The sequence below is a fragment of the Camarhynchus parvulus genome, chromosome 8 (assembly GCF_901933205.1).
Source record: "Camarhynchus parvulus chromosome 8, STF_HiC, whole genome shotgun sequence".
Lineage (NCBI taxonomy): Eukaryota > Metazoa > Chordata > Aves > Passeriformes > Thraupidae > Camarhynchus > Camarhynchus parvulus.
Window position 1 is genome coordinate 2,842,857 of NC_044578.1, and position 25,876 is coordinate 2,868,732.

The window sequence follows — 25,876 nt, forward strand, 5'->3', positions numbered from 1 at the left end:
AACTACTTGGCCTCAAAAGGAAAAAACAAAAACAAGCAAACCTGAATTAAATTTAAATTTTACCCTATGTTTCCAGCATCACTCGGGGATTTGGCCGTTTTGTTCTACATCAAATTAAAACCTTATTGGGCAAAAAGATCAGACAAATTTCAAGTGAATACCCTTAGGATCAAATCTGTTTGACAATGTATTTTTGCTTTAAAATCTTCAAAGTGAGTGTTTATCTTGACAATAAATGTAGCAAGTATCTAACTTGTCTTTTGATACCTTTACAGGAGTGCATCCCTGTTCGTTCAGTGCATTACAAGGTATTTTAGACACAAAAATGGTGATTTACCCAGACCCAATGTTTATTACAAAGCTCAGGCAGCTCATTATCTGTCCCTCATGCACAAGATTAAAGTGGTAGATGCAGAAAAACACAGCATGAAAGAGGCTGTCCCAACACTTTTCATTTAGTTCTTCACCCCTTGTTTCTCCTGAAGCCTTCGGCAGACTGTGCACAGAGCCGAAAACTTTCCCCTTGCCAGGGGCTTTCCAGAGTTTAGCTGTAAGGAGATGCCTCCCTATGAAATACTCCTCACGAGTTTGTAAATGCATTTTGCAACCTAACAATCTATGCATGGTGGATTTCCCAGGCTGAAGAGCTACTTAGAATGATGGAATTGTTCGGGTTGGAAAAAATCTTTAAGAACACTGAGTCCAACTGTACTGAAAGTGGGGTGACAGTGGCTGGGATGAGAGGAGAGATGCACAGCACAGAGGAGAGTGCAGAACAGGTTTAGAGTTTGTTTAGAAACTGATGCTGTGGGCATGTCACGGACATGACAAATGGATTAAACCAAGGAGCAGAAACAACACTGGCTACCTCTCTGTGGCCAGGGCTTGGTGACATGGTGGCAGGTCGGGAGGATATGCTGTCACCTGCAGCTCTCATGGGTGGATGCCATGATGGTTTTACACCTGTGGAAGGTGTGTTCCACCCCTCTGAGCACCTCTCTGCGTCACCATCCAGCTCCCCATAGTCACAGCAAGAGCTGGGGATGGACACAACCTCCCCATGCACCAGGTGAGATGGGAAGGAGAAGCCCACTGAGCAGTGCCCCCAGGTAACACCAGGGGCTTCCCACTGCACCCTGAGGGTGTCCTGCTGGAGGAGACCTCAGTGATACACCCTTCTGTGATGCTTTTAAACCACCTTCTTACATCGTCCAAGAACCCAGAGCACCAGCAAGTTTTCTCTCATTGACCAGCCAAACACCAGGTACTGCACTCACCAGCACAGCCTGTTCACCTGGCCAAATAACCCCACTTTGGATACCTACCAACCCCACGGTAATTTTTTGCTTTACTACAGATATATCTTACCCCAAAACATGAACATGCTGAAACATCCAATCATGTTCTGGCACGCATGCCAAAAAAAAAAGCCCATGGCAACAAAGACGACAGCTTGCCAATGGCAGCTGCTGCACGCACACACAAAATTAAACTATATTCTTCTGAAAAGGGATATTATTATGGCATTTGTTTCCCCCCACCCTCACCCATTCCCTCCTAAAATAAAGGGGGAAATATCAACACATCTTAAACAGTAGGAGAGATGGATTTGAAAAGAAAAAAAAAAAAAAAAAAACAAAAAAAATGAGGCATGGGATGGAGAATTTAGGGTTTAATAGGAGATCCAATTGGGATTGGGGCTGAATAAATGGAGCCGCCCTGAAATATTGGCTCACCTACGGGAGTTGTATGGCATGAGCAAGCAAAACATAATTTAGGAGGCTTGAGGATGCTCAATTGCCTCAAGTTTGGTCAAGCCATCCCTCAGTTACAACACAAATCTGCAAACACACTTGTGTGCATTAAAGAGCAGCTGATGACACCCATCCCTGCCTCCTTCCCCCCGGTGTGGACATGCTGAGTGCCTCCCGAGCTGCGATGCAATGCACAAGGGAGCCGTCTCCTCACTGTGAAGATAAATGTCATATTGGACCTCTGACATCATGTATTCTCCAAGTAATTATTTTTGATATCATAAGAGTTGTACAGGGTGCACAATAAAATTAAAAAGTAGAAAGCAAGGTTAATAAGATTATCGTGTTGGTATAATAGGTAATGCATTTTGCAGTATATCCTTAAATCTGCCCTCTCCAAGCATAATTAAATAACTGTGATTTATATTTTAAAGGAACGCAGACAGGCCGTGTATCCTCCTACCCACATATGCTAATTACTTTCAGCCCCTAAAAATCACACAGTTGTTTGCAGCTTTTTAATCCTCATGTGTAAATAACCCGACTCAGGTCCAAGTTATGAACAATAAAGTCCAGGAAACTTTCAGAAGAGCTTGTCATTAAACCCGTCTTGATTTTATCTCACTGATCTAATGGCACTGAGGTGCCGATACCCACAGGAAGGAGGAATGACTCCCCGGGGTCTTTGCGCTGTGACACCGGGACAGCACTCGGACTGGGAGGGTGGATATTAATGGAGATCAACACCCTTCAGGAGGAGCCAATGGATGTACAAGCCCAGGACACCCTGCCTGGGTCTCTCCATGGGTCTGGGTGCACTGTGGTGGCACCGGGATGGCAGGCCACACGAGCCCACACGCTTCGCTCTAGGCCGAACTCAACCGCGCCGCTCTCCATTTTGACTCGCACGTGAGAGCCTGGCACACAAAATGGAGGCCCTCGTGTGTTTTACAGGCAGCGGCTACGAATCCAGCCCAAATCCACCCGCTCTACGTGCCACATCCTGCTCCAACATCCCGAGCCACGATGGCACCACGCACAGGGTTGAGCTCAGGGGTCTTACATCCACCCCTGGGGTAAGGACACGGGGCGACGGTAGCTAGAAACACTTCATATATATAAATACTCTGTTTTCTCTTTGAAATTAATCACAATGCAGTGATGGGTTTGTCCAGATGCTGCCCTTGCAATTTGGGATAAAATGCTGCAAGCCCCAGATGAACTTGCTGGGATAAAACTGCCCCACGACCCAGGTGTTGATTTCAGTCACAGTTTTTGGCGGCTCCCATAATGCAGGAGAGAATTAACAACAACCAGAGATGTGGTTGCACCACATGAATGGGGAAACCAAAGCGATTAAAATGAATTTTAGTCCACCAACAAGGCTTATCTACCACAAGCCCTCACCGACATACAGAAATGTCCGGGTCGGCTGCTGTTAGGAGGCTAAAATAATTTCCCCCGAATTTACAGCCTGTAATTTAATCATCAGCTCCAGCCCTTGCCTGTGAGGAGAGGAGCAGGGGCAGAGCCAGATCCATGGCTCCCAGTGAGGATGCCCCAAATTCATTTTGCCAGGGACAGTCCCCGAGGCCTGGAGGGTCCCACATGTGTAGAAAAGTGCAGGCTTTTGGGGAGGGGTTGCGTTTTGCAGCAGTGGGTTGGAATTTGTTTGCTGGTTGTAAAAACCTCACCAGTGCCTAAACCAGAAGCATCAGGGGGAGGAGGAGGAGAAGCCGTGAAGAAGCTCAGGGCACAGAAAGCAAGGGATGCCCTTTCCTTTACATGTAAATGGGGAGAAAATACATAATTGTAATAATAAATAGTGGGTTTTATGAACAATTAGGATTCCACTGTCTCTTTGAAGGGTTTGAAAAGCTGACACGATGTTTTGGGTTCTCCAGATTCAGCTTTGAGGCCTCAACCAACAGAAACATTCAGCCCCGCTGTGTACAGCAGTGACCACAACAAAGATTGTGGTTTCTCCCACACTCGCCTTAAATAGATCTAAATTAATGCTATTCATCATTGGGTGGAAAAGAAGGGAAATATAAAAGTGCAGTTGCTTGTAGAAAAGCCAGAAGCATTGGGCAACTTTCTTACCACTCACAGGCTTCTCCTGCTTCTGCACCTCGAAGCAAGGAGACATGGAAATAACACACCCTTATACTGTGCAAACCCATCACCTGGAAAACATCCTGGGCATATGAAATACGCCTTTATCCCGTGTTTATTTGTTGTTGCTGTTGTTGTTGTTGGAGAAAGGGAAAAGCTAAACCACACGACTGAACTCCTGCCAGGGGTTCGTGATAGAGCAGGCCGTCCCGAGTGCCGCACCAGTTAGTATCTGAATTATCACGGATACTCACCGGCTCAGTTACACCCGCACAGGGAGAGCAGTTGTCCCACCTAAATCCTGCTTCTGTCAGCTCCCACCCTGCTCGTGGCTGCAGCGAGCAGCCAGTCCTGCCCCGCAAAGAGGAGATCATCCAAAGGTGGGGATATCTCTCTGTGCCACACGGGGTGTGTAGGTCGCCGTGTCTCATGCGTGCCCACGATAGGTGGGTGCATGAAATTTGGGGTGTTGAGGAGCTGTGGCTGTCCTCTCCTCACCTCTCCTGACTGAGATAAAGACCCAGGCTCCCATCACTGACTTTTTCTGGGTACTTTTTGTAATGCTAAAACAACACAAAATCTGCCTCCTCCCTTTATTCCTTGAGGGCAGAAATACTGTGAGATGTCTTAGTGTCACTTTTTTTCTTTAAAGCTACAGATGTCTCACTTTGGCAAAAAATAATGGAGCAGAAAAACAACTCTATCAGCCCACAAACACTAAAATCTCAGCTGACCGTGGATCTGCTCAGGTTCTCCTGGGCATGCATTGGGAGCCCTGTGCAGGGAACACATGTGAGATACCTGCTGCGAAGCTGCCTGAAGTGTTTTTTTGGTAAGAGTAAATGCAATCTGTCTGCAGAAAAAAACTTTAAGGACTGTTTTGGATATAGACTGGAACAGCCATGAGCTGGAATTAGGTTTTTCAAAGCATTATAGGTGGAAGGAATGTCACGGATGCTTTAAAAGTCTTCAGATAGGCATAAAAAGGACATATACATTACGCATTATCTCCACAGAACAAACACCATTTGAAAAGTGCCCCTTTTTAGCTACCATTATGATCTGTCTAAAGAGCATTTTGGTTGAAACTTGGGAGGAAAGAAGAAGAAGGAAAAAAAAAAGCCCACTGATCTTACACCTGCTCTTTAGCAGTGGGAAGTAGGTTCTCAATCTGTTAACATGACCATCTGGCCAATCTGCATATCACGGCTATCTGGATTACCGTACGATGGAATGACAATAACGTAGCCAAAACAAAAGTAAAACGCATCAAAAACTAACAGGAGCGCAAGCCCTTTTGATTTCAAATTAAATAATAAATGTGGTATCAGAGCAGAGCGAGAAAGTCAGCTAAATAATTAAAAATGAGCCTTCGCTGTGGCATAATTAAGTAAACAATATGGTGTGTGTTTCTGTATGAGCCAGCAATAGTTTCCACCGTCGAACGCTCCACTTTAGCAGAGCAGCGATCAGGAGTTCAAGGCGCTTCGACAGCTCTTTCAGTGACGTACGGCATTGTCAGGACACCTCTGCCACCCCTGCGACACCCGGCCCTTGCTGCGGCTATTAACAGGATTAATGCAGCAACAATCAATACCAATTGTACTAAAAGATTACAGCGCAAAGCCTCGGATACCTCTCGGACCCCCCGAAACCTCCACGGGTACGGGAGGGCTTCTGCATTAACCCATCTTTGGGTTATTCCCATCGATGCCTCTTTATGGTCGTCCAAGGAGAATATTTTAAGTCCGTTGACGGGAACATAAAATGGGTCGAGCTTAAAGGTCAAGGTCATGTGCTATATACCACTGCCCAGCAATTAGCCACAGACCACATCTAGAAGTCAAGTAAATTTTCAGTCACAAAAATAAGGGTGAGTTCTGGCACCTTCGCTGCCTTCGAGTCTAAACGCTAACAGAAAAATGAGCTTACATAAATAAAACCTAGCTCCAGATTTTTTCTGAAATTTGGGATTTTTAAATGTCCTTCTGAAGGATTAAAAGATTTTCTCTGCCACAAATACCTCGCGAATTTAACTCTCGCCCAAAGCGCGTAACGATGGCCGGCCAAAAAATAAACCGGGCATTGCAGCATCGCCTCCTGGCCCACCATCCCGCTTCGGCCACTGGAGAAGTCTCTAAAAACTGTGACCTCTCAGAAAATTTAACTACTTCTATTGCAATTCTATTCTCCAATCTGACCACATTAGCAGGAGGAACTCCAAAGCAGTAAAAAACTCCAGAAAGTTCTCGGTTGAGTGCCTACTAATGAACAAAGGTTAACTTTATCTAAAAGGTCAAATGCCTGGTGGCTAAGGTTGTGACCTTAACAACTTAAATTGTGACCTTGCCACGTGCCTAGTATATTGTAGATTCTGATACAGATCATCTGGTAAAGGACCGGTCATAAATTAGCTTTACTGTTCGACTCCCACAAAGAAAACGGTTTGCCACAATGGTTTCCAACTTGTCATTTGATACAAGAGCAGAATAAGTGAAAACTAAAAAGCAAACCCAAGTTCAGGGTATGAAAACGCCGCCTGCTTTTAGTTAAGCAGATTAGAAACTGCAAACTGAGAGCAATACTCTAGATTTCAATACATTTTTTGGTCAACCTCTAATTCACAAAGCACCGATCTTCCTTTTTTTTTTAATTTCTTTTTTTTTATCCTTTTAATGAAAATTACATGTAGTTTGCCTATTTGCATATTTTTGTTTTCTCTTTCTAGCCAGTTCTTAAAGAGAATAATTGATTTCAGTAGCTTTGTAAGAAGCACTATTTAAATCTGTGCACATGTGTTCCCTTACAGATGATAGTGCCTACTGAAGGAAAAGCGTGGATTCAAAGCAATAATTATCCTACATGTTTAGAAGGAAAGGGACATCTTGCTGCCGAAGTCATCTCAAATAAGGGCATCTTGGAACAGAATACTCCCCCCAAGAAAAGAAGACGAAAAGTGGGGGGAAAAAAAAACCCACAAGAAAAAGAGAAGCGAGCACTATGGGTGAAAAGGTCACAATGGTTTTGGCACGTATCTTCAAGCACGTTTCGGAGTCTGTGCCTCCTGCCAATACTGGCAACTTCTCAAAACTTTTAAGGAGGTAAAAACATTGTTTAGTGTTTACAAATCTTCTGTACTATAGCAGATGCTTGTCAAATCCGCTATATGTAAGTTGACCAGCCTACCTAATATTTGCGCTGGTGACTTCCTCCTTATAAATACGTGGTCCATACATTTGGGGAGCGAGGTCTGATGGAGTTGGAGACAAAGGACCCTTAATATTTTTTTCTTTTGTAATTTTCCTGTTGCGCACCCGGCACAAGCTGCCATTACTGCGGGTCTGCGGGAACCAATGGCTGTCAACTTGGCCAATGTTCAGGTGTAACAAAGACTGCTGGGATACATCGGAGGGGGGAAAAAAACGGGAAAAAAGGGGGGAAGAAAAAGAGGTAGCTCTACGCAAGGCTTTTGGTACACCTCTGTGAAGCCACATAGTCAGCGACCATGCTGTGCCACCTCCCAAAAAACATCTTGTCCCCCTCCCCGCTGAGGTTTAGCAGGAATATGCCAGCACACACTCCTGCATCGAGAGCACAATGCAATGCGTGCAATCAGCAAACAACGGCCAAAAACACGGCGCAGTGCGCTCTGCACGGGCGCGCGGCTGCTCACACAAATCCCCAAATCTAACCCCAAAAACCGCGCCAAGGGCTCGCGCCGACTTTCTGCGGCAAACACTGAATCTGAAGGACAATCGGTATGATCGCTGCCTGTTGATGACAACGGCAGAAATAAATAATAGTTCGCTATCAAGGCTACTATTTGCCACCAGCGTGCTGATAAGATGGTATATCCCTAATCGCAATATTGAACTTTCATAACGTCTATTGCCTGACTGTTATAACAGGAGAGATCCCTTGAAGATCCCCGAAATACTCCCACCCCTGGGTTTGGTCCTTTTCTCCCCATCCTACATTTCTGCGACCCTACGTGCAAGCTGCGCCAAGACCGTTGGTTTCTATCAACGATTTGTGCACTCCACAGAGGGCCTGGGAAATACAATATGGATCAGTATTTACCGCATCACACTATATATAAATCCAAATAATAAAAACCTGTGTGCTGTAGATCAGTAAATAGACATTTATAGCTTCTATTTAGATATCAAAGCATTTTAAATTTGTCAACACACTCCAACATGCGGAGGAGGAAACTGAGGCAGACAAAAGGGATGCGAGTCCATGGTCCCCTTGGGGTTGGTGATGGAATAGGAGGTGACCTGAAATGCCCCAGCCCCAAGCTCCCTTCAGTTAGCCATTTATCCATAACGCTTCCTTCACAGTGGCCATAATAAAGCGCAGAGTAAATAAATAATTTTCCTCAATATTTGCCTACTTCCCTTTCACCATAAATGTACAGTATGATTTACCACCTCACACCGAAGTGCAAAGTAAATGCCGCAGCTTATCTGTAGGAAATACCATGAGGATACTCAAAAGTTATTTCCGAACAGGGATCATATCTGTAAAATCCCAGCGGCGACATTGCCTAACACAACAACCATGGCAGGGACTCAGCGCAGAAAAACTTTGGGGAAGCCAAAACTTTCTGCAAGACCCTCTGAAAGAAGTTGGCATGGGAAATGCAGGCTCCCTGGGCTGTAATTTGCTTGGTTTTCTTACCGATAAATATTTATACAGAAGTGGTTTCTACTAATATGATTCCTCTCTCCCCTGCTCCTCTGTTTTTCCAGCCAGTCCAGCTCCTCAGCTCACAAGTCAGGATATGCTGGGTGACCCACGCATCCCTCACATGAAACTCGGGGCATTGCACTTCACACACATATATTTTTCTGCGCTACAATCACTCAGAAGAACTACAATAGCATTTTATTTTACCCAGTCAACATACTACACATCCTCTGAGCACGCTGAGTCATGCCACAGGCAGAGCATACTTTGTGTTGGAGTCTGGGATCCCAAGATTTTCATCACACGTTAAAACATCTCAGCCCCTCCTGATAAGCACAATATTGTCAAATCAGGAATTTTTTCCAAGACCTGTTTAGCTTTTAGGTGTATAAATTGTGATCTTTTGAGGGGGTTAAATGTCTCCTTTTCCCCCTAGGGTTACCCAGAGGTTTGTTTCATGCCCACTCAGACCTGATGACTAGGTTTGCTATCAAGGAACTGTCTTCTCTTTTCCCTCCAATCCTGCAGGGTTTATGTTCCCCATCTAATCCCTGTGGGGCGAGGATACCTGGTACTCCTGACCCACAGGCCTAAGGCACCTCCTGGACAACTTTGTGCATAACATTTGCAAACTTTATTTAAAAAAAAAATTAAATTAAAATCTATCTGCTTTCCCCCAAAATTAGGCTAAAGGAAGCCGCGTCCGCCTGCAAGCCCTCCTAGGACAACATTTAGGGTAACACCTGTGAAGAATGCCCGAAATGCTGTTAACCGCGGAAAACAAGAGCCACTTTTATGTGGCTGTACCTTAAAAACCCCATTAAAAAAAAAAAAAAAAAGTGAGGGGGGGAGTTTTGGCACCCTCCTCGCCACCCCGGGAGAGCGATAACCGGCATCCCCAGCTCCCTCCCCAGCTCATGCAGCCGCCGCACGGGCACGGCACCCGGCACGGAGATAACCGAAAAGTTGGAGAAGGTGGTAGAGAAAGGCACTTACCTGCTGCGTGCACAAAGTATGCCAAATATAAATCGAGTTCCTTAACAGAAACTCCTATATGGTGGGGCTGTACGCACAGCCCGGGGTTAGAGCACTGTGGGGACTTTACAAGGCGCTCGCCATCAGTACTTTCGAGCGGAATACCTTTAAATAAAATCACCATAACAAGGTCCAACCTCCAGACCTTATCTGCCTGGCGAAGGCAGTCAATTCTTCTCATCTTGCCCTTCTGGTCTGGATTGGAAAGAACGCAACACGGAGGCTTTTTTCCTGTGACTGTGAGAACAAAATCCTCCCGAAATTCAGGCCTGATATCTTTCCGGAGCTTTGCCAGAAGTCTGGATGCCCATTTTTGCTTTACCTCGGGTTTTTCACTTAGCAGTTCGTCCTTCACGGCTCTCTCTTCCTCTTTTGACATGCGTTTTTCATGTTTTTTGAAGTATTTTCTTTTTCGGGCTTGCAGGTTGAACCACGTGTACGCAAACGCTCGGACGTGAGGCAGAAGTGCTTCGATGAAGGGATGAAATTCATCCTGAAAAAAGTTACAGAGAAGGGTTGATGTCACTGAAACCATCAAGAAAGAGCTTTCAAAAAGAGGGCTTTTGCGGGTTGGTGAGATTTGGAGGGTGCTGATAAATTTTAAGGGCCGTGGGACACCTCGCTGATGGACTCTCAACCCACCAGCACCGCATTCCCGCTTCCCTTTCGCGCCGACCCAAAACCTCTACTCCCGCCCCCCAAAAACAGGGTCCAACTTCAACCAAGCGCCCAGATGGAGATGGTGCAATGCTGGCGCCCTTTCCCCAGTCCCCAAACCGTTTTTTTTTTTTTTAAAAAAAAAAGGGCAGAATGAGTTAAAATCCAAAAACTCCTTTGCAAGTCCACTTGCAGAGCGCATATCTCCCTTTGCTCTCTCCCTGACCCCGCTGCTTGCGGTGTAGCCAGCGTTTGCCCGCCAATTTGGCAAATCCTAAACATTTGGATGCCAATCAATGTTTGTATGGGGAAGTCTAAAGTATAGTAAAACTTTCCCGAAGACATATTTGGAAATAGCAGCCGGCAGAATAGTAAAATGCCACTATAGCTGTATATACAATTACAATGAAGGGTGGATTTCACTCTGGTTCCTAAACAGTGAAAGGAGCGGCAAGTATCGTGGTCGATTTATCCCGCGAGCGCAATCATAACCAACACTAAAACCCTAGAAAAAGCAAGCCTTGCAATTTATCTTTTTTTAAATATTTTTGTTTATATTTAGCAAAAAAAAAATCCCCAAAAAACTTGCTATCTGGGCATATTAGGGAAAGTCAAACTCTGAGCCTTCCTATAAAATTAAAAAAAAAAAAATCCCCAAAAAAACAGGAAAAATTGAAAAATGTGGTAACAGAAAACTGTAGCAAAACTTGTGCAAATACGCAAATAATTATTAATTGTGTCCAGATTTTCAGATATTTAAAAAGAAATGCCCTACTCGGAAAGTTAGTTTGGCCATCCGGAGACACTGTTTGCTTTGTGTAACGAGGAGTTAAAGATCACCCCTCTCCCCTGGCACAAGAAAAATCTCAATTAAAATTATGCTGACAATAAAAAAAGGCGAGAAGACCCCTTGATTTTTCTTTTTAAAATAATTTTTTTTTCTTCCTCACTAGGTATTACATAAATCAGCCAAAGAGATCAAAACATATTATAATATATGGGGGCCATGCTTCTTGTTTTTTCCCTGAATAAATGAATGACCCAACTCCAGGCTGCACATAAAAATGTATCCAGCCTATGGGGCCTGATCCAGCGCTGCGTGCTGGGGACGTCCCTGCTCCCAGTTCCTCCTTTTCTCAGGATTGGGCCCTCCAGGAGGGAAAAATAAAGTAATCTCTGCAACATTCTCCCCAGCATGGGAAAAGCCACCCGCTACCCACCCCGTGTGCGAGGAAACATCGGGGATTTTTCAGATTAGCAAACTAACTTTTTTTTCTTCAATTATCCCATGGAGTACATTTTCTACTCAAATCATTGTGGGTCATGCAAATATGGTTATTAAAACAGACATCTTACTTCCTTTCAACACTTTATTTTAATTTGCATTGTTCTTTTCAGAAATTATGAAAAACTGAGAAATCAATAGTAGAAATATCTATCAGCAAAATCCGGTCATAATTCAAGACCTTCTGCTGACTTCCCAAAAGCTTTCATTGCACTTATTCTGAGTGGCCCAGAATTGTAGATACTTAAATCTGTAGGTAGCACCATTGCATTTTTTTTTATTTTAAACACAGATTGTTAAAAACTTTCCTAGCAGCACAATATATTTCACTAGAGCAGAGCGGCAGCAATCAAAGTACTATGAATGATTATTAAAATAAAAGCAGGTAAAATAAAATAAATCACTCCAGTGATTGGCACATTCCTCTTTTTTTTTCCCCCTCCTCTATGGGAAAAGATGATAGTTTCAAATTTCAATAAAGTTTAAAAAAAAAAGATTGCTGCGAGTTTGCAGTCGGCAGATTCAAAAAGTGAGAGGAGGCACAATCCCAGCACATGGAGCTGCTCTCACCCACCAGACACAGCTCTCACGGGGGGGGAGGCAGGGGGGGAAAAAGAAGAAAAAAAATAAAATAAAATAAAAACTACAGGTCTCTACAAGCTATTAAAAATAATAAACCCTCCCTCCTGATCCCTCCTGTCCTTCCCTTTCCCCACTCAGGGAGAGTGAAGGAAAAAAGGCCTTTTGTCAAGTGGAAGTTTATCTGTGAAGGTACACAGAGCAAAGAGGCTCAACAGCCCACAGCGAGCCAGGGCAGCGCTTCCAGCCTTCCTACTTTCCAAACACGTCTTGGTACATCCTGAAATATTTTAACTTTTCTGCTTTAAGCAGCGCTTTGTCCTGCCTGATCTCATGTGCTCGGGACTTTTTTGGCTCGGCGTTGGATAACATCCAAGAGAGAGTTGCTTTAACCTGCGCTAAAGCTGATTTCTACGATGTGAACCTGAAAGGGGAGGTAAAAACAACACCCAAAAAGAAAACCTTTAAAAAAAAACACTAAACCACTTTAAAGGGAGGGGGGAAAAAAACCAAGATGCTTTTTGGTGCAAAGTCAGGGTCTGTGGCTGAAGTAAACGAGAAGCACTGCTGCTCAGGCGCGAGGTGTGCATGTCCCTATTACACCCTAATGTGTCTTTTCAAAATGGTGTATGAGGAGAAAAGGTTAACGACTCATAAACAGACCAACTTTCAAAGTGTCTTGGTAAACACACTGCTCCGGAAAATCGCACCGCCTCAATCTCGGCGCTGAGGTATTAGCAAAGTCCAAGTGGAAATAAAAGCAGCCAGGACTGATCAAACAGAACTGGGCTGGACGCGGGCACGGGGGGGGAGCAGCTTCTGCACAATACAAATTTTTATTTCAGTGGCGCTACAGCCCCCTCAAAAAACCCAAAAAGTTTTGGAAATGTGTCAGCGCAAGTGTGCTAACAGATGTGCAACTTGTCTGCAGCCTCGCTGCAAAATAGCAGGATTTTAAGGAACTGGTAGAAAAGGCAATGATCTTTCCCTTTCCACAAGTTAGCTTGAAGGGAAACTCTGAAAGTATTTGATAAAGCTGTTTGCTTTCCCCCCTCAGTGCTGGATGGGTTACCTAAAAATAAAAGACACCAGAAAGCTGGCAAAGCAATAATAAAAAGTTAGGGGTTTTCTTTATTGCACTCCTCTCCGAAGTTTGAGGATACAGCTCTTCCGAGAAGAGCCTGCCTGTCTCTAAGCAGCACCTAAAATTTGGGCTGCACAGTTCTCTACTGTTTATCCCAAAATTCTCCTCTGCTCTCCAAAAAGGTGTTAAAAAACAAAACAAAACAAAAACCCTACGACAAAAGAACCCCAACGCCAACCCAAAGGCGCCTTCGACAATGTAATCCTGCAAAGGACGCTTTGAAACAATGTATTTCTGCAGATCTTTTTGAAATTAAGCCAACTACAGTGACCCTTGCTAATTCCATTTGCTTGTAAATCTATGAGGAGATGTGCATATGTTCCCCAACTATTTCCTAGCTCCTCAGCAGATATGTAAATGGAACGATGTTTGGATTTTTCCTGACAGATGACACAAAATGCTTGTGCCATTTTGGTTCCAGGGCTTGGATAAATATGCTCAGAACCAGCATTTTTGTTTGTTTTCCTTTTCTAACCCACTTTCAAGAGCTTCTCTTTAAATCTGAACCAAAAGTTGAACAAAAAAAAAAAAAAAAAAAGAAAAAGAAAAAAAATCCTTCCAAAAACTTGTATCAATAAAAGCTCTTGAAACGATAAAATAAGAAATTACTTGCAATAGCTCAGGGCTTGCCCCCTTTTTTCTATGGAAAAATGACAGAATCACCTAATTGATCCTTCGGAGGGAAGAGTTTGTCAGAAGGCCTCTAATCCTCCTATTACTTTTCCAAACGTGCAGCAAGAATGCCAGATTTTCCTAACGGAGTCAAAGCACACGCCTGGCTTTCTGCTTTTCTTTTGATAAATTAAAAAAAAAAAAAAAGGGGGGGGGCCACGGGGACAGGACACGACTGGGCCAGGGAGCAACCAGCCCATGGATTTATTTTCTCTCCTTAATATGCGACTGGGCCTACTGAGCCCCAGGAGCCCCACGTGGAGATGCCAGGAGCGTCGGCGCTGCGGGCCCTGCACGGAGTGTCCGGGGGTCCCTCCCGCAGCCGCTGCGCTGACAAAAACCAGGTATTTCTCAGAGTTGAATTAAAGGCACAAACTTTGCCCAGGCACAGCCCGGAGTTGCTGCATCCCGTCCTCTGCAAACTCCCGCTGCTCACATTTTGCCCCTGCCTTTTGAGCAAGTGTACGGCTTGGAGCTTCGTGCCCCCGCCGGCCTGGTGTTTTCTCGCCAGCACCCCAAAATTTGGGGCAGGCTGGAGAAGGAGAGGGGACCGCGACTAGAGAAGGGGACGAAACTTTCAGAGCTCTTCGGGCTGCCTGGGAAGCTGCCGCCCCTCTCCCTGCAATTCCTTGCCTTTTTCTCGACGGAAAGAGCCCGGAGAGGCTTTCTCACCGGGAGAAAAAAAATATTCCAATTAAATTAATAAGAATAATGTAGTCAAAATCTCCTGCAGGAGGAAATAATCTGGGGTTTGAGTCCGCCACAAAGCATTTCCTCGTTAAACCATTATATCCTGCTAATTGAAGGGGTGTAATTCAGCGTCCTGCAGCAGCGCGCGGGGAAAAGGGGGGCCGGGGGTTCCGCAGCCGCGCAACCGAGGGGCACCGCGGAGCGACACCCCCGCCTCCGCTCCCCGCGCAGCCCCGTCCCGCCGAGAGCCGAGGGCGCAAAAGTTGCGCCGAGCGCCGCGGGGCCCGATCCGCGGGCGGGAGGGTGGCGCGGGGGACACGCGACACACGCGGGACAAGTTTGCGGGTGTCCGTGTGGGGGGACACACGCACGGTCCCCCGGCTGGGGCGGCCTCCGCGGGTGCGGAGGGCGCTCAGCGCGGGGGCGGCTGCACCGCGCCGCACCGCGGGAGCGAGCCCAGGTGCGGGGACGGTCCCTCTCTCGGTGCCCGGGGCTCCGGGGGGGCGCGGAGCCGGCGGGGCCGCTCCCGCGGAGCCCCGAGCGCGGTGCCGGGGGTGCGGGCCGCGCCGTGCCCGGGGCGGGGGAGCGGCGCAGCGGCTCCAGCGCTGCCCCGGGGCCGCGGTGCGGGGCGGTGCGAGGCGCTCCGGCGCGGGCGGCGGCATCGGCGGCATCGATCGCGGATGACCAAGCACGGCGGGGCCGTGCGGGTCGTCCCGCAGCACCGCGCCCGCGCGGCCCCCCCCGTTAATTAAAGCATTAATAAGTAGGCGCCATTAGCCATGTGCCGACACAAATGGCCGTGCGGGAAGGGGGTGGAGGGGGGGGCATGCGAGCGAAAGGCAGCAAAGTTAGTTTCGGCGAGCGGCGGTGGTGCCCCTTCCCCGGCGCGCACGGCCGCGCACCCCCGCAGCGCCGGCCCCACCGCGCCCCGGCGGCCGCTTACCTGGGTGAGACAGAGCGGAGAATACATGACTGCTGCGGGGGGCTGCGGTTTGGAGGTGTGCGTGTGCGGGGAGAGAGGGAGAGAGAGAGGGGGAGAGAGACAGAGGGAGAGGGAGAGAGAGGAGGGGAAAAAAGAGAGAGAGAGAGGAGAGGAGGGGGAGCCCCGAGCCTGCTTCTTGCTTTCACATTTCCAACTCTGCCAAACTGCAGCCAGCGCGGAGCCGCTCCATGAGCTGAACTTTAACCCCGCCTCGACTTTCCCGCACTACGCGCTCGGCATGCCTGCCCCGCGCGCCGTTAAAGGCATAGCGCTCGCTGCGCGCCCCTCCGCCGCCCCCGCTCCGCGCCCCTCCGCTCCGCTCCGCGCCCCTCCGCTCTGCGCCGCGCACCGCCCGCCCCGCGCCCCGCGCCGCCCGCCCGCGGGGGCGGGGAGGGGCGGGGGGGGCTGCGGCGCCGCCGCCTCCCTCCGCCCCGCCGCCCCGCAGCGCGGCCAGCCGCGGAGCCGAGAGGCGAGCCGGGCTCGGCTCAAAGTTTTCCTCTTTTTACGAAGGGGGGGAGATAGTGTATTTTTCTGTTATAATTATTATTTATTTATTTTTTTATTTTGCTCTTCCCGGGGGCTGCGGCTCCGCTCGGTCCTTGACCATGGAGGGATGGGACGGGGGGGGCTGGGGAAAGCTGCGTTGCCTTCCACAACTTTCCCCATCCCCTTTGGCACTTGTCATTTTAAATCAAGCGCTTTAGAATTAAGGGTGCTTATTCCACTTTAAAAAAAATAAACATTTTCTTCTAAAAAATAGCAACACATAAATTCATCGGCACATCGCACTCCCCCCTCTTTCTTACTTATGAAATCTAAAAGTGAAGCGCTTAAAATTAAAAATACCCCCGCGCCTCCTGACACTTCTGGAGCGCATTGTCTTGGCACCGGCAACGTTTGGGTTTGGGGTTTGGATGCTCTCCAGCCCGCTCCTGGGGACTCGGAGGGTGTCCCGGGTGGTGTGTCCCCCCCTTTCCGCTTGGGAATAGCGTTTTCCACTGATGCCGGAGGCAGTTTCGGTGACCCCCGCGTCCCTGCGCGTAGTCACAGGCTTTTTTTTGGGGGTGGGGGTGGGGGGAGGGCGACGACGGCGACACACGCAGGGAAAAAAATCCCATCTATAGGGGAAAAGGAGGAAAAATCCCCTCCCGCAGCTTAGTTCGGAAGGTGGAGGGGGAGTGGGTTGTGTCCCCCACTCGTCCGTGCCGCACCGTTCCCAGCCTTTTGCGGTTTCCAGCGTTATCTTTTAAGTAACTTTTGGCGCCCTTCGGGAGACTTTTGGCCGCGGGACGGCTGGTTGCGCCCTCTAGGCAGGGGCCACGGTCAAGTGCAGCCCCTCCGCAGCCACGGACACCCCCCCTCCCCCAAAAAAAATACGAGTAGGACGAGAGCACCTTCCCCCACCCCAGAATATTTGAGCGCTGCACGGGTGGGCGCGCAAGTTATCCTCATTTTGCCCAACTCAGCGTTTTGCTAAGCATGCTTTAAAAAAATAAATAATTTTTTAAACGTGGGATTTTTTTTAATAAAAAAGCTCTCTTTTTTTTGTTTCTTCTTCTGCCCTCCCCTTTTTTTTTTTTTTTGGGTGCTAAATCCGGAGGTTTCCGAGGCTCCGGCCCCGCCAGCGGCCCCGTCCCCGCGGGGCGCCGCCAACTTCGGCGGAAAAGGCAGAAAAAAAAAAAAAAGAGGAGGAAAAAAAAAGAGAAAAAAAATAAAAAGAGGAGAAAAAAAAAAAAAGGAGAATAAAAACCGAGAAAAAAAAAAAGAAAAAAAAGGCGCGCCCCTCCCCCCGGGGGAGTTCAAACGTCGCAACACCCACTCCCGCCGCTGATTGGGCGGCTCTTGGTGACGTCACAAGCCCCCGCCCCGCCCATTGGTCCCCGCCGCGGTCCGTCACATCCCGCGCCCGGGCGCGTTTCTTTGTGCGCGGCCGCGGGCGCTCCAGACGGCGCGCACGGAGCCGGCGCGCACGTACGGGCGGGGAGGGGGGGGAAAGCGGGGGAATCTGTCAAGCTCAGCGGTTTTCTCAAATCCCTGACCAAAAAAAAAAAAAAAAAAAGATTAAAAAAAAAAAAAGGCAGCTGCGGTGCAGCCCTGCGCACCCGCGCTCCCTCCGCGCCCAGACCCCGCGCAGACAATAGCGAATTCCCTCTGCGAAACCGTGGGAATCGGGTTAAAAATACAAAAACAAGAGTTTAAGCGGCGCCGCGTCCCGCGGGCAGGGATAACAGGGATAACACAGATAACAGCGCAAGAGAAACTTTGCGGGCTCTGGCGGCACTTTTTTTTTTTTTTTCTCTTCGCAATTTTTTATATATTTTATGGCTAAATTCGACTCGCAGCCGTTGGGAACCGGAAGGGAAAACCCGCCGCAGCCAACTGCCGCCGGCTCTTAGGTGGGATGTGTTGGGATTTTTTCTTCCCGTGGGTTTCGGGCTGATTTGGGGCTTTTGGTGGCTGCGGCGCGGGGCGAGCAGGGGTCGGGGCGAGCTCGCCCGGGCGCTGCCGCCGCCTCTCCGCGCTCTGCTGGGTGGGCTCCCAGTGCCCGGGACTTTGCAGAAGTTACGAGCGATTCGGCAGCCTCCCGCCCACCGCCCACCTCCCTCCTCCTCTTCTCCTCCTCCTCCTGCCCCCCGCCCCCGCGTATTTCCGCAATCGCCGCGATTCGCACAGGAGACCCGCACCGGGGGGCGGCGGGACTCGCGGACATCCCCCGCACACCCCCGGCCGGGCGGACGGCCCCGCTGCGGGCCCGCAGTGTCCCGCCCCCGCCGAGCCCCTTCCCAGCCGCGGGGGTCCTGCGCGGGAGGGCGGCGGGGGGCGGTGCGAGCGCCCCTCGCACGGGTAACCCCCCATCCTGCATGGATAACCAGCCCCCCGCACGGGTGAAACCCCCTCCTGAACGGGGAACCCCCTTCCCCTTCCGCACGGGACCCCCCCCATGCGCACCCCCCGGCGCGGGAACCCCCGTCCCTTGCACAGCAAAGCTCCTTTGCTGCATGGGCAAAGTTACCTGGCACTGGCAAACCCCCCATCCTCCTTTGCACGTCCACCTTTGCTCCCCCCGTGCTTTGCACGCCCCCCCAGGCTTTGCTCCCCCCGGTGCGGTGAAGGTGCGGGGCCCCCCGGCCGGGCAAGCCCCCGGCGGGGGAGGACCGGTCGTCCCCGCAGCGCTGCCGTGCCTGGCAGCGATGCAGCAGCCAAGCTGCAAAGTCTCCAACTTACACGGCACCCCTAAAATAGTCCTGATTTCATCCCTGAAAGGATTTCCTGGCTTTGTGTGTCTTAACTAGCCTTGGCCATTTTTGTAGAATAACCCCATTATTCACAGCTCCGAGGGTACAATCTGCTAAAGTCACTTAATAAAAAAAAAAAGCCCTAAAAAAAACCAACCAAAAAAAACCACAGAGGAGAAAGAAAAACCTTCAAAGGGCGTGAGAAATAAAGGCAAACAAACAATTGTCTGTGGCTCTCAGCTCCCCTTGATCGTGGATACCCGCTTCATTAACAGGAGAAGCATTATATGCTTAAAACTGGAAGCCTCAAGATGCGTGATAATACTGCAAAATTAATTTGGGGGGGTGGAGAGCAAGTGGATCTGAAGGTTAATTGCTATTTTTGACAACAAAGTGAGACTTCAACTCACACAACTCATAAGGAGTGGTGTGGTTACCCCTCTGAATTTACTGCTTTTAATCGACTTGAGCAGGTATTTAAAGACACAGAGGTTGCAGCCGCAGCGTACTGAGTACAGAGACCAACCAAAAAAAAAAAAAAAAAAAAAAAAGAGTAAGAAAGTAAAAACCCCTGAGACAGGGATTTTCAGTTTGCAGTTTGGGAGCCCCAGACCTGCGCTGGTGACAGTGCGGCTCCGCGCGCGGCGGCGCGTTTGAACCTCCCGGCAGCGGCTCTGCTTTCCTGGTTACCTCCTGGTGACCCCTCGGAGGGAGCCCGCCAGTTCCCAGCGGTCTGGAGACCACAGGTTGGAAACCACTGGTTTTGCATAAACTTGTGTTATTCGGCGCAGGCTTAGGTCGCGAGGGCTCCTCTTAGCAAATTGTCGGAGGATGATGTGCGCTGCATAAATTAAAACATCATGTCCCCTTGCCATGTGAAAGCATTATTAAAAGAAGCATAATAAGGGATTTCCACCATGTTATCAAGCGTACAAAGAGAACTCCGAATGGGAGGGATGGCTGTCATCGGGGTAGAACAAGCTGGGATTTTGGAGAGGCTTGAGAAGCGCTTTGAATAGCCCGTCAGTTGGACAAGGATCAGCGCTGACAATAGCCGGGCTATATGTGGTATGGCCTGTTAACATACAGCAGCGATCATTAAAGGCCTGAGACAGACAACAGGGCTCTCCTGGGCCCTGAGTGATGTTGGTGGCTTCGGGAGAGCCACTGTGGCTGCCCTGGGAGCAGCTTCTCCCCGCTGAGAGCCAGAAGCCCCCTGAAATCACCGGGCTCGATCCTGGTCCCTTTTCCATCGAGACCTTAGAGCCGCGCACTGCCGACTCACATCCCCAAGAGACCTAAGTGCCAGTGTGATGGGTGGAAATCAATGCCCAGATGTTTCTCTGTTGTCCCACAACCTACTATGGAGCTATCTACAAAAATCCCAGTAGAAACATCACAGAGAAGCAGTAATTTAGTGCCATGCCTAACCTGTCCCACCATCTGCCATGAAATCAACAACATTCTGAAGCTACCAAAACTGAGAGTATTCTGTAAGACTCTCCCCCAGGAAGCGATTGCTTTTCTATTCCACAGGTGCACAAAGAACTGGGCATAACAGGGTGTTCCTCCTTAGTTTAAAGGCTCCAGATCCTAAAATAGAGTTCCCCATAGCAGCACTGTTGGAACTCGATGATATCTAAGGTGTCTTCCAAACCAAGCCATTCTATGATTCTACAATAAAACCATTCTCCATGGTTTTGTGGACACTGTGTCATCCTAAAACAGGAGGGCAGAACTTTCAACTTCCAGGCTCCAAATTTCAGGGAGTAGCTTAAATACGCAGAGTAGTACATTTGATGGAAATTCTCACCTTACACCACTAAATACATGTGAATAATAATGTTTTTCCATGCAATATTTTCTGTCCATCACCATTATTCCCAGCAGGAGAGCAGGGTGATGAAGAAGCACTGCACTCCCTATCTGGCAGATGAAAACGGCCACACCATTTGGGGTCTGGGCCATGGGTGCATCGCCAAAGCCACATTGACGTGGGGAATTAAAGCAGCTGTGCTAAGGGCAAGTGGGAATAAGTACACTAAAAATTGGTCAATCTTTGTGTGAAAAGAGCTGCTTTGACCGTGAGCTCGTGGCGGCATCGCTGCCTGGCACGGCCGTGCGTGGGGCGCTGGCTGCGGAGCCCGGCGCGTCGCAGAAATGCCTGCAGAGTTGTAATGCATTTCCACGGGGGCTCGAGCCTATTGCGAAATGCACTGCGGAGGAAATAACTTCCCAGCAAAAGTGGTGTGCAGACTGCAGAAAGGAAGCAACAGAACGGACAGAGGCGGGAGAGGCAGTGTTTCCCCTTTTGTTTTGCTCTAGATCTTATGGGGAGCAAAATAAGTGGTAACATTTTTAAGTTAAAAACCCCTTTGCAAGCAGGGTTTATTTGAAAAAAACGAAATATGCCTTGAAGTGAAAGTTCCCTATGAAAGTGAATGGAGTTTAATAAGCTCGCTGTGGTTTACGAGTGGGCTCAAGCAGTGCCCATTGACCCAGGCCCCACCATGGGCCAGCAGGGACCTAAAACTCCCTTCTTACCATGTTGATGCCACCATCCAACTGGATAAATCCCCTGTTCACAGCCAGGAAAGACACAAATAGGTACAGTTGTCCTCAGCTATATTTTATTTGTACACAGTCCCGCAGCGTTATCGCTGCTGGAAGCTGAGGGACACCTCTCACAATGGTACGAAATCATTCTCCAGCGATACGGAGTGATTACACCATGCAGAACTGATACTGCTCTTGTCCTAAATCCAATGTTTTATCAGGCAGCTTGGCATAAACACTTTGGTCCTAATCTCGCACACCTCAATGAAAATTTCACTTGATAAAGTTTGCGCAAGAGTGGTATAAACACGGTGTGGCAAATATTGTTTATAAGCCCATCCACACCCATCCACACACTATTTATTTCAGTATATTATATATCCATGTGTTGTCATATTTATTTATGCAATCTATTTATCAAAAGGAAAGTAAGTCTTTTGTCCCTGCTTTTACATGAGAACATTTTACATTCAGGCTTCACTCAGAATATAAAAGCTGAGATTCAATACAGGGTGTGAAAAATGAACCTGAGGAATTGCTGACTGGACTTTGTAAAGTTTCAGATAGCACAAACAGTTATGTGACAAAGAAAAGTTATGTCTAAGAGAAAAAAAGAATATTAATACTAATAATAAACATCAGCCTATGCTGCTTAGAAGCAGTGGTGGTCTTTTAGCCCTCATTAACATGCATTCCCTGCTGCCCTTCGCTGCAGGCTTTTCTCTGGAGTCTGTAACTTTCACAATGAGATGGGCATTATTTCCCCAAATAAATAAATAAATAAATAAAATTCAAAGCAGCAATCTGCTTCACTGCTAAGTAATTTTTTTCACATTTCTTATCTATGCTAAAGTTTTGGGAAGAAAGAAAAAAAAAATAAAATGAGTGGCCTGTTCAGACACAAACTCGGACAACTTTGTGCCTAGGTTAGCGACAGGCTGGGTAGAAGGGCACAGTAACAGGTGCAGGTTTATTGCTATTTTTCTAGCATAAAATTTATCTGCAATTCTCTTCTGCAGTTATTTTTTATAAAATAGTTTTAGCCCTGCTAACCCAGACAGCACATGAGGTCTGATCACTTTCCTCGTGGGTACAGAGCAGGAAAGTTTTCCATCACAAGTTTTCCTGACTCTGTCTCTTTTCTACTATTAAAAATACCTCTTTCAGCCCTAAATTATGTATTCTTTAAAAGGTGATGCATTATTCTTCATAGGAAAGACAGGCACTGACACAAGATAATTTAGAGCCCCCCACTTCTAGCCCATAAACTTCAAACTAAATGAAATTATAGAGAATTGAAAGTAATACTCTTTCTCCGAGATTAGTAACTTTTTACTTCTCTACCTCCTCTAATTTTATAGACAACTTCATAACGTACAGGGACTGAGCCATAAAATCTGTCTGTGCCATAGCTCACATGCAAAAGTTGGTTGTAATAACTCAAAAACCTGCACAAAGACCCAATGCTTCTGCCTGAAAGATTTTTGTAAAAAACCACAGAGTGAAGTGCACCCAGTCCCTTTTGCTTGCTCTGCCCTTTCCCAGAGCCCATGTCTCCTTTGGAGGAGTGAAGGAAACGTGTTAGTCTCAGCACCTGAATTTTTTTTTTTTTGAAGTCTTTATTACTGTAATTCACTGACCTGCCGCATTGTAAGCCCTGGCAATATAGATCCTGCACTGGGCACCCTGCACTGGTACTGGATCTCTCTGGAGAAGCTGCTTTGTTGGTTTGCCTTTTTTTTTTTTTTTTAGAAAGGGAGTTTTTTCTTAAAAAAAATGAAAAAAAGGAAGTGTAATCCGTGTGGGCTGCCTGTCACAATCACTGCTTTCCTCTCCTAACAGCAGGGAGAAGGTGAGAGCATCCTCTGCTCACCCGACTGTTGTGTTAGCTTCTATACTGGGCTGGGAAGATTTCCATAGGGTAACCCCCGGAAGAAGCAGGCGCGAAGCACAGGTGGCCCTTACAAAGGGATACGCTCAGCTATGGTTTTATTTGGATTCCTGGAAAAGCACATAAATCACAACACCGCCCCACGTACGTATGCCCGACCCCTTCCTTAACTTCTTGCATGAAAAGGTTATTTCTGAGCCTGTGCAGCAGGTGTACGCACGGTGGTGAAGCTCGTGGGCAAAGACACACTGACTGCATTATTTCTCCCTCAGAAAACTGAAAACCCGAGCCAGGAGATCCCCCAGCCCAGCTCCCCCCTCCTCCAGGAGGAAATAAGCATTTCCTTAAAAATATTCTATTTTTTTAATCCTCTTCAGATTCAGATTGTCACTAAATATAGAAACTCTTGTAGCCGCACAAACCGTGCATTGCCCCACAGCTGCTCATTTGCAATTTGCTCCTGCACTTAAAAATCCCTTAATGCTACAAATAAACTTTGGGAAAGTTACATCCCAATAAACAATGAGGTGTTGTTTAAAATTACATGTGCTACTGTATTATTAGGTCTCTACCGACACTACAATTATCTTTTGAAGCTGGCAATAACGCATTAGCTGTTCAGTCAGACGCAGAAATAGACTGGTGGATAAGCCCTCTGCCGTTTTTATGAATGGAAAATATTTTAAAAGATTGTTTCCACTTTCTTCTTTGTCCTCTCCCCCGAAAGGAGCCCCCGCGCCGGCACTCTTTCCCCACGTCACTTTAATATTCATCTATTTTATCCATACATTGCGATACATGATTAACTGCCTCCCCCCTACCACACACACATCGCCCCAAACAATACAGATACTTATTGGATTAACTACTCAGTCCTCGCTGGAAGGAAAGCGGTATCCGTGAGCTCTCGCTTTTATTTGCACGTACAGCTGTAGATCTGTAGCATGACACAAAAATAAATAATAATAACTGAAAAAAAAAAAAAAGACAAAAAGAAAAAAAGAAAAAAAAAAAGTGGATAATCCCTACGCGGGAGCGCAGTGTCCGCCGCAGCATCCGCCCGCTCCGCGGCACCATATTTACTCGCCGAGGGAATTCGCAGCGCGGCGGATCCTGCCTGGTTTTTCCCGATTTCTGCCAGGTTTTGCCCGATTCCTGCCCGGTTTTGCCCGATTCCTGCCCGCTCCCCGAGCAGCCGCTGCCCGGCGTGGGCGACCGTGATGGGCGTCGCATCTCCGCGTCCTCCGGGCCCCCCCTCCGGCACAGCCTTGGCACCGCATCGCGGCTGGGGGCAGAGAGAGCAGAGGTGCGGGGCGGAAAGAATTAAAGCGAAGCCTTTAAAGTTCGCTGTTGGATTCTGCTCTGCCTCTGGATTATTTGGAGGAAAGGGATGGGGGGGAATAAATAAATAAATCTCGCAACCTGCCAGCTCTGCCTTCCCAACGCTCGCCAAGTCACTGGTAGCCATTTTCATCTAAGGTACGGGAGGAGGAAAGAAAAAGGAAAAAAGAAAGCCGAAAAATCTTTAAGAAAAAAGGACCCGAAAAAAAAGGAACCAAGACAGGAAAACCCCGCGGAGCAGCGCAGACCGGGGCCGCTGCAGCCGCTCCGCACCCGCGCAACACCCGCTGCTCGCTCCGCCGGCCGGCGGGCTGCCCAGTTGTTTTTTCCTGTCTTACCCCCCTTTTGTTTTTTTCCTTCCCCACCCCCCCCTTTTTTTCTTTTCTTTTCTTTCTTTTTTTTTTTTTTTTTCTTTTTTTTTCCCCTTTCCCCCTCTCTTTTGCCGCAGTCTCCGTCCGGCGCTGGGCGAGCCCCGGCAACCCGCGCCGGCGAGGAGCTGATTTATCGCTGCTCCAGCCCCGGCTCGCAATTCTGTCACTCTAAATCACGCACATGCGGAGAGCGGGGAGGTTTTGGCCAGCTCCCCACTCCCCCCCGCCTCCAAAAAAAAAATTAATAAAAAAATTCAAAAATATAAATAACGAAAAGAAAAAGGTGAGGGGGGGAGAAATCCAGGGAAGAGCCGGCGCCCCCCGACCCCCGCTGCAAAATAAAGTCTCAATAAAAGTGGCGGGGGCGGCGCGGAGGGCGGGAGGGATGGAGGGAGGGGGGCACCTGGCAGCCGCCGCGCCCGCCCCCGCCGCTCCCCGCGGCGCCTCCCGGGCCCGGCTCCGCCGCGGGGGCTGCGGGGGGACCCCCGAGCTCTCCCGCCCAGCGAGGTGCTGCCTGCCAGCGCTGCAACCCGCGTGTACATGTGCGTATCCGCATACATCCCCATCCCATATGGATGCGGCTGTGGGAGGGTTACAGCTCCCGGGCTGGAGCTGCGGCATCCGCCCCGGCGGCAGCGGGATGCAAAGCCCCGGGCAGCCTCCGGCTCTCCCAGCCCTGCGGCAGGCAGAGGGGCTCTGTGCCAGCCGGGTGCAGCGACTGCGGTACCCCGGTGTCCCAGCGCTGCTCCCACTGCCCATGAATCAAATCCATAAAGCCAAGGATCCCCTGGTCCTGAGAAATTAGGGAATCACGGCTTGGGACCGCAGCTTGGCCTCCCCCCGCCATCTCTGTTAGGCCCTGCAGTGGCTTTGCCT

At 48.5% G+C, this 25,876-nt stretch overlaps 1 protein-coding gene across 15 annotated transcripts in view; it reads right to left on the reverse strand.

Moving 5' to 3' along the window:
- The window catches only part of NFIA (nuclear factor I A), a 348,766-nt gene that overhangs the window by 232,625 nt on the left and 90,265 nt on the right, over positions 1 to 25,876 (reverse strand). For 8 of the 15 annotated variants that reach the window (XM_030953281.1, XM_030953282.1, XM_030953290.1 and 5 more), the window contains exon 2: positions 9,558 to 10,089. In XM_030953281.1, the coding sequence (XP_030809141.1) occupies positions 9,558 to 10,089 (532 nt within the window). Of the gene's footprint in view, positions 1 to 9,557; positions 10,090 to 15,566; positions 15,940 to 25,876 lie in introns of those variants that run through there. The other 7 variants (XM_030953289.1, XM_030953292.1, XM_030953286.1 and 4 more) reach the window with 4 other exon arrangements.